Below are 9516 nucleotides of genomic sequence, written 5' to 3'. Positions count from 1 at the left end.
TATTCATTTGTAAGGTTTTTTTTTTTTTAACAACTTGTAATCAGATAGACAAAAAGTGTAGACTGACCATGATTACAATCCCTTTCAGGTTACCGCAGGCAAATCTAAGTCAGATGGTGGTGTTGTAGCACTGCTCTGCCTTCCTCTGGACCACTGTGATACACACCATATTCTCTGTTTATATGTATGCTATGTTTTTGGCTCACAAAGAGAGTGAATTGAAGGCAATTTAATGTAACAGATGCTGCTCTGTTCTGCACTTGTGCATGTGTTCACCAAAAAGACTCTAGAAGGGAATGACTTGCCTGAATTCTCCCACTGCTGCCAGCCTCTTCAATCTCTTGAGTGGCTTCTCTACCCTTTTTACTTATTTCTTCCAACACAATCTAAGACAGCTTCTGCTTAAGAGTTTATGATCATACTCAAATTATTTTGAATTATTTTTCAAATTTGTGAGATAATTTAGGGATGCATGTAATATTTACATGGGTATCTACCTTTCACTGGAGTCATATCTTTCTATTAGGACATTTTGTTTCAAGGAGAAAACAACACAGCAACAAAAAAACAGAAGTGAAATAGAAAGATCCTTCTGGAACAAAACAGACTCGCAAGTGCTACAAATTTCTTTTGAGCAAGTTTCTTTTGAAAAGCAGCAAAAAGATGGAATTGTTCGATTGCACATAGTTGGTTAATATATCCAGGGACTAAATGTGTCAGATTTTAGTGAGGGAAAGATAAAAATGATCAAAAAGAGTGACAGTGGAGAAATATTTCTTTCATGGATTCCATTGTCTCTGTTCCTCATCAGAAGGTCCCTTACATTAGTGTACGTACATGCAGGCAAATACTGCATTGTGAGAAGTGGATTTTTATGAAGGCTTCTCTTCTTGAAATGTGCGTATCTTTAGGAACAATTCTTGTGATGTCCTGAGTGGTTCTTCTGTCCCCACCTCTTCTTTCCCAGCATATGTTTATTCAGTATGTTTAGTGCTTTATAAAACTTTTAAATACATGCTCTGAGATTGGGAATATTTATACCTTGCAGTTACAAATACTTTACCTTTCAAATTGCTCTCACGTACTTAGACGCAAATCTACCTGGGAATCCAAATGATGCGGTAAAATACATTTACTTTTAATTGAAAATAAATCTGACTTTTCGTTTGGTGGTTAGCATTTCCCCTTTATTCCTAAACGTTTTTTCATTATTTTCTTTCTCTCATTGCACATGTTGATCTTTTTGAAAGATGAATGTTTGCCAAATCTAGTCTGAGTTGAAAGGGAAGGTGGGTCGAGGGTGGGGGGTGAAGGGGGAGAAGCTGGATACTAAAAATTCTGAACAAGAATGCTATCAACTGATTTCCAATGTAGAGGTAGGCTATATGCCTGGATAAGCAATTAAATTACAATTACACTGATTAATATTATAAATCATGCTTTGATAAAATGATTTTTTAAGACTCATGACACCTAGTCTCATTTCTATTTTTCACATGTATCTTAGGAAAAAAAACAGCAAATATGGAAGATAAGAGTTGTTTCTCCCTCTGATGTGTCCAGTTTTTACTCTGTACTGTATGCATTGCTCTAGAAACACAAACCAAATTCATAACCTTGATCATTTATTTTAAAATATAGAGAAAAACTGTAGCCTACTTTATCTGGGATATGTTTTGTAAATGCAGAGGAGAAGCTTTTTGTCTTAAAGTAATTGATTTGAATCTGTACCAGGGACCAAAACTTCCCAGTTTGGTTTGGATATCAAATAAACAATTTCAAGAATTTTAGCAGTTTAAGCCATTCATTGAAATGGTATTCCTTCACTTTCTTCCAACCTTCACTACTGCTGTTCTTTGTGATATTTATTTTACAAAGGTGTTCCATGTAACTGAGCATTTGGGTCTGCTATTGTGGTATTCCACATGGCTATTAATGAAGAGTTTTCAGAAAGGCAGATATTAAACAGCATTATCAAGTTTAAGTGCAGTGAGTTTGTATAAGAAAAATGATGCATACAATAAGATTCTGCAAGTCCTTTCAGTATCTTGTGTTCACCAATAAACTGAAGACTTGTGAGAAATATGGCTTTGCTTTATACACTCAGAGGAAATATTTAAAAGGAAATTAAACAAGAAACTAGGCGCCTCTAGGTAGTGCAAAGGAAAAACATTAAAATTTCATAACAGTTCTAGAATTTGCTCGATAAATTTACATTGGTATCAGAATACTACCCCAGACAATGAAAGTACTGTGAGACCTAAGGTTAAGTGAGAGCTTGTAAGGAAAATTATAGCTGCACAAAAACATTGTAGACTTCCAAATTTTAAAGGCATTAAACATTAAGGATAAACACGTACTTTGCTCATTTCCTTGGATTAAGTATGGTATTTTAGAAAGGTGTGCACTTTCCCCATTTTACCCATCAAATTTTAAAAACTCAAATTTCAAACTGTATGCAGTCATGAAGAATATTTGACTTGTGTTTATTTGCATGGGTTAAAGCAAGTCAAAGAACTGAATATAATTTATGAGAAATATCTAATTTGTTTGTCTGTCTACATTTAAATTGAAACAACTTAAAAGTTAAGAATCATGATATTACATCTCAGGATGTTTGTATTTCCACGTGCTGATTTAATAAGAGAAATATGAATACACTTTTCTGTTTAAAATTTTGATATTTAAGGATACTTAAAGCTGGCTTATCTAATCACTGTTATTGAATTATCATAACTACTACTCTGGGAGCTAGAATATATTTACTAGTAATTAATTTCTATTGTATTTTATTTTTAAAAGTTCTGGCTGTCATTAAGAAATAACAAGTAACCTCAATTTACAATCCATTCTTTTAATTTTTAAGAAGTAAACTTTAATAACATAATTAGAAATAATCTCAGATATAGAACTGAGACATATCATGTTAATTTAGTCACAACCTGAGACTTAATATAGATGTGTATTAAATGTGTGCCATTAAAAAAAAAAAGATCAAAGAGAATACTATATAAAATGGGTGGCAAAATTTTCAGCCTGCTACTTGAAAACTGGCTTTTATTCCCCCTAGAACTTGTAAGCCCCATGCATCACTGTTCTGTCAAATATGTGGTTATAAAATTGTGAAAATGGAGGCTTTTCTGGTAGCAAAAGGGTTAAGTTCTTTTTGCTTTACCAGTTTCAAATTACAATGAGAAGCCTCTTCTTTCCCAGCAGGGTTGTGCTTACATTACTCTTTAGATCTCTCTTGAAGAGGGCTGGTATATTTGTGCCTGCTGGAGGTGGAATTAACAGTAAGAAGGAGAAAGGGATTGAATGGACTTACAGGAAGGATTTCAAGTAAATTCAGGGAAACACATTTACTTGAATAGTACAACCTTGAGTCTTATTTTACACTAAGACGACACAAAAGATGTTAAAGTTATCACCAAGCTGCCGGACAAATATATATTACAACACCAAGGTGCAGATCAGCATAGATCTGTGATTCAGAAATCAGGATTTGTCTTGGAAAGAGCTCAAGGGTTGAGAAGAACTCAAGAGCATGTGAAGATAACTTTGGGAACTACGGTTTATCAGAAGATCAACTTTCGTTAATTCAGATACCAAAGGCCTGATTATCATAAATTCATATAGGAATGCATAGGTCATCTGATCAAATGATATTAGCCGTCTTCTGCTACATCAGTGCAGCAAAAACTCAACAATTGTGGATAATTTGAAATTTGAGTTTCAGCTTTCTTAGAAATAACTACTCTTGACACATTCCAAAATATTAAAAATAGGACAGGAAAATCAGTGAGGATGTTGTGTTCAGAAATGTCACTGTCATGAAGAATAGGTAAATTTGTTTTTTCAGCTACTGGGAAAGTGTACCTCCTAGGAACTTAGATTTTTTTTTTTTTTTAAGAGGACAAGAAGAACTAAAAATATCAACTTTTTCTTTTGGAGAAAAATGCATCTGACTGTATTTTTACTTAGGGGTATTGTGGGTTTCCTCTGGAGCTGCTGGGTTCTAGTGGGTTATGCAAAAGGAGGTTTGGGAGATAATCATGTTCACTCCAGTTTTATTTATAGAAGACTACGGAATCATGAAAGACGGGAAATACAGAGGGAAATTCTCTCTATCTTGGGTTTGCCTCACAGACCCAGACCATTTTCACCTGGAAAGCAAGCGTCTTCTGCGCCTCTTTTTATGCTGGACCTATACAATGCCATGGCCAATGAAGAAAATCCCGAAGAGTCAGAATACTCAGTGAGGGCATCTCTGGCAGGAGAGACAAGAGGGGCAAGAAAAGGATACCCAGCCTCTCCCAATGGGTATCCTCGTCGTATACAGTTATCTCGAACGAATCCTCTGACCACCCAGAGTCCTCCTCTAGCCAGCCTACATGATACCAACTTTCTGAATGATGCTGACATGGTCATGAGCTTTGTCAACTTAGGTATGTTGTTCATTTATTTGTTAATCTATGCTATTGCAAAGTGGAAGTTTTCCTAATGGTAAAGTAGCTGCTTGGTAGGTGGTCATGTTTATATAAAGTCATTTTCTATAACTCTCCTCTCTAGCTTCTGTTTCCTTTCTTTCATTGATGCAATGTAAGATTTTGCCTTAGGCAACAAAGTCCTATGTATGTATATTTAATATGAAAAGCTAAAATTAAACACTTATAGTTTGGGTGGATTTGTGTCCTTTTAGATCTTGTTAAAATCTCAACCTCGCTTAAATATATAAATAAAAAGGCAGTATTCTGAAAAAAGGGAAATTTGTGAGCATAGTTTTGCTATGGGCAAAAAAGAAAAAAAAAGAAACAAGAACTTACAGATGGGAAAATAAAAGTGACATTCATTTTTTTTGTTAGTAATTTAAAGAACATATAAGTATATATTCATATGCTACTTAAAAACTTTCTTCTAGAGGAATCAACTATGGTAAAAATATTGATATGAAATTAACTAAGATCAAATAATACTATGAGAGATTACTTATCAAAGAAACCAGAAAAGAATTCTGAAGTTCTATGAAAAATATTAAAAAAAAAAAGTTTCAACCTCACATTTCTTAACTGTAATGATTAAAATATGTCTTATCTACTTGATTTTTTTCACAGACAAGAGAAATAGAAACCATGCTATGATGGTCTTTATCTATACAAAGTTTTCCTTTTACTTGAGGTAGAATATTTAATAGAAAGTTTCTGTAAATAGCAGCATTATTATTGAGCGATTTTCAATTATTTTTAAGGAAAATAACATAGAATGTATTTTATTTTTGAAGACTAAAAATTTACCAATAAACAACTGATTGGAAAGAATTAAGAACCTTATAATGTGAGAACTTTTAAAATTTTAAAACATACAATCTGCTTTGACTTAAAACTGACATGTTTTATTATACACCTAACTAAAAACTTCCTCATATAATATCTCAAAGGAAATATTTTTTGAAAATTCAGATAGCAACAAATCTTAATAACACATGGATGCTTTTATAATATATGTTGCTTAATATGCTCTGTTCATTTGCTCTCAGCAATCCTCGCATGAAGGATAAGGTGCTTAATAAATCATATGTTTTACGTTACTAGAGACAAAGCTCTCATTATTAAGTTGTAGTAAGAAATCATTTGTTGCATTAATCAGGTGTTCTGGAGGCCTTTTCTTCTACATATAATTAACAGTTTTCATTTGGAACCTTTAAGCCATTAAAAATATAGCTTAATTCCAAATTAGTTTGATTGCTTTTTCCTACTGTAGGACATGCAAATATGGCTCATGGTACATTTTACTTTGTAGCGTTTCTAAAGTATTATTCAAGAATTTAAATTAGTTTCAATATTTTAATAGAAAAATTCCAACCCCGCTTAATTTACATATTTATAAAATAAATCACTGAAAAAATCAGTTGGGTCATCCAAAGTCTGACAGAGAAGAAAGTATTATGTTATATGCTTTAAAAAACAATAGCTCAATCATGAATTTATCCTAATAATATGTGTTAGTATAATTAAATATTTTGATCACTCACGAGAGGTGTATTTAATTTTTTAGAAAAGAATGATCTTTGAATTTGTGTGCCATTACTTTTTATAAATCTTTCTTATTCATAGAATAAGAAAGTAAAAAACAGTAATAAACAGCTTTGTGCAGTGATTTCTAGAAATTTTTTTATCATTAAGGCATACTTGTATTTTTAAGTCAATGAAATTTCTATTACATTGTTTGGATTATAACAACACAGCAGTTTATTAGTTTATTACCTATACCAAAAAATACAATTATTCTTTCACTCTAGAGACACAATATTGGATATAAGCTTTAGAAAACCTTTATTTATTTACTTATCATGCTTGACCTGCTGAGTAGTGATTTATCCTCAATAACAAACCATATCTTTTCTTTTTCATTTAACAATTCCAAACTAAATGTCTCACATGAAATTACTGACAGACTGATTCTGCTACTAGGTGACTTTCTTCTAAATAGTCTCTGAGGAAAACTGAACCACAGTTTTATTATCCTTAGACCATGCCTTCTAATATATCCAAACCTCACAACCAATCACCACTTAGTAAAAAACTTTAATGTTTTTATTTCTTCCATAAAAGAATAGGTCAAAGCATACTCAGACAAGGCAAAAGTATATTATTGTTATTAACTGCACTAAGAATTTCAGTGCATTTTAATGTAACATTCATTAACAAATATTGCTTGCAGCTTATTTCGTGTTCTTATAAGACTCAAGAGAATTTTATTTTTTTTAATATCTTAAAAGATATATATATATATATATATACATTGGGGACTAAGTGCAAATGAGTCCAATTAGCAATAGGCAAGGGATTTGTACTGAGGAAGTCACCTGGATATTTGAATATGTGAAAAGAATCTGTCGACATTTCCCTTAATAAGATGAATTATATGAAAAGGATCTAGTAACATCCTTTTTAAAAATACTTGCATGTTGTCAAGTCATATAATGAATTTTCTACCATTATCTTGTCCTTCAGAAAGACATTATTTTTCCAACATAAGTTTTGCTCATCAGGAACAATTAAACTTAATCCAAACTCAGAATCATATTTAACAAGATATCTACTTTTTAAATTTTGGGTCAGATGAGTTTTGTGTTCATAACTAAAAAATAAATTAGAATGTACTGAAAAAAAAGGCAAACAAATTGCCTCAAAGCATGAAAACATTTAAATATGAAACCAAATAAATCACTTTAAGTTTTAAATTATTTTAGTGATTTGTTCACTTTGAAAGAACAAATATAATTATTAATTGTGTGAAGAGAAACAGTTCACTCTAGTGTATTTATTATTCTTAAACCAACTTTTGTCAGTCTCTCAGTATTGAGGATTTATAGGTTGCATTTACTGTTTTTCTCTTAAACCTGTTGCGTATCAGTGGAATTTTTGCTTAATCAATACCACATTATTTTGTTTGCAACAAAAACTATTTTTCAGATAATTTTTTACTTTTTTAACCATCTCTTTTTCAAAAGTGTTAAGTGTTAGTTTACGTACTAAATATCTATGCAAATGAAAGAAATGATAAGATAATTTGTTTGTTATATTTAAGTGTATCTCCTGTTTACATAGAGATAAACAGGTAGTGTATTTCTAAGATCTTTTGGTTAGAAACCAATTTTTATTTGATTATTTAGTGATAGTGTAACTAAAATGGCATAACATTGTAGAGGTTTTAGAGGAAATTACAAAAATCAGTAAAAACAAAAAACTTACTTTTATATTATTCTTTGTATTTCTCCGAAAAAGTTGATATTTGAATTTATTGGTTGTTGCCTCACTGAGCTGGCTTGGAGTCAAACTCTTCTTAGATATATTTCAAGAATATGTATTAATTCTCAAGCATAAAAAATATTTAAATGTGATGCTATTTTTTCATATTTTATAGCAACATATTTAGTATGTTAGATATGAAAGAAAAAAATGCTTTCAAAAACTTTAAATTAAGCTCTCCTTCCCCTACTTCCCAAATCATTAAACTCTCCTGGTACTGGAAGAAAAAAATGCTTATGTCCTCAGTTGACAGATTTGAAAGACATCATTGATATTTATTGTTGCTTTTGGCTAACTCAAGTGCCCAGTGGAGAGGAATTTATATACAGATCTACCTAAAGATGCCTATCTATGTAGTCTCTCCAACAGGGTTATTAACACTTGTGTAACATAAACACACCCATAAACACATGCAAGATTTTTTTTTAAAGGGGGGATGGGTTAGAAAGAAAGACAATTTAAAACCATTATAGTACATTTTTATGGATTATGCCTGGAATAACAAATGCTAATTTGGGGGTAAAACAACAATTATTGTTCAAAACTTTTAACTTTTGAAGAGGAAGAAGTTGCTGAGTGCAGAGACCTTTCTCTTTTTTCTTCAACAGCCCTTTGTATTCATGAACGTGACCAAAGAGATTCCTGTTCTCCTTTACAGCTATATGATTGTCAGATGACTGGCATGGCTGCCAGAGATAGTTGTAATTACAGTTTAATTAAATGCTGTTCGCAGATTTTCATGGTCACTCACAAATAGCCAATTTCAAAAATTTAATAAGAAGTAACAGCTGGAAATAAGATGGTATGAACATGTAGGCTGGAAGGACTTGGGACAGCCTCAACACCACCTTCAGCCCCTCCCTTTCATTCTTCCATTTCTGTAATGTCACCTCTTCTTGCCCCCTCTCTGCCCCCTATCATTTTTTGGTCTTTCCTCTTTAGTTCTGTGGTCTCTTTACCCCTAGGCTCTCTTGGCCCCCTTGGCCTCACCACCCCCACCCTTCCTGGGGTCTGCCTTTGGTCCTAGTTACTTCAGAGCTAGTGGCTTAGATTAGTTGAAAATCAATTGGTCACAGCTTGAGAATTTAGGTACAGTCTCCTGTTTTTTCTCTAGCTGAGAAGGAAAAGGTTATGGCACCATTGGCAGCCTCCGCCCACTGGGAAAAAAGCTCCCCAGGGCATCGGAACTGCACCAGCTCTGGCTATCCTCTGTGCTTATTTCTCCTTCATTCTCTTCTTTGCCTCCTCATCCTCTCCCTGAGGATCCCATGGACTGAATTTAATTGTTTATTGCCTTTACTATTCTATAAAATAATTAAAATTTAGAAGGGGAAATTTAAAGGAAAGTAAAAGAAAAAAAAAAAAAAAAAAAAAAAAAAAAAGACAACATTGACCAAAAATAACACTAATCAAGCATGCAGCTCCTGTTTAGTTTATAAAATGCTTTTGCTTGTATTATCTTGACTTAATACTCATGTCATTTCTGTGAAGAAATTATTCCCCTTCTGTAAGTTGGGAAGAGATCGTGAGAAAGGCTAAAGATATCAAGGAAAAAGAGATGGAGGCGTAGAACAATGAGGATGAGACAGAGAAATAAAATATTTTTTAAAAAGTACTTGAAAGAAAGAAAACAAATGAAATGAGTCATTGAAGGCTGGTTTTTGAGTCGTGCAGGTGGAGGGTGTGTTGGGAAATCCTCAGTCTACCT

General features: G+C 32.6%; 1 protein-coding gene across 2 annotated transcripts in view; it reads left to right on the top strand.

Moving 5' to 3' along the window:
- Nucleotides 1-3229: 3229 nt before the first annotated feature.
- Nucleotides 3230-9516, top strand: part of BMP5 (bone morphogenetic protein 5) — a 116632-nt gene continuing 110345 nt past the window's right edge. The window contains exon 1 of one of the 2 annotated variants that reach the window (XM_008575263.1): nt 3230-4445. In XM_008575263.1, the coding sequence (XP_008573485.1) occupies nt 3956-4445 (490 nt within the window). In that variant the 5' untranslated portion in view covers nt 3230-3955. The remainder of the gene's footprint in view (nt 4446-9516) is intronic. The other variant, XM_008575264.1, reaches the window with a different exon arrangement.

The sequence above is a fragment of the Galeopterus variegatus genome, unplaced genomic scaffold (genome assembly GCF_000696425.1).
Source record: "Galeopterus variegatus unplaced genomic scaffold, G_variegatus-3.0.2 Scaffold1164, whole genome shotgun sequence".
Taxonomy (NCBI): Eukaryota; Metazoa; Chordata; class Mammalia; order Dermoptera; family Cynocephalidae; genus Galeopterus; species Galeopterus variegatus.
The sequence above is the reverse complement of the archived record's forward strand: the minus strand, read 5'-3'. Positions and strand labels throughout refer to the sequence as shown.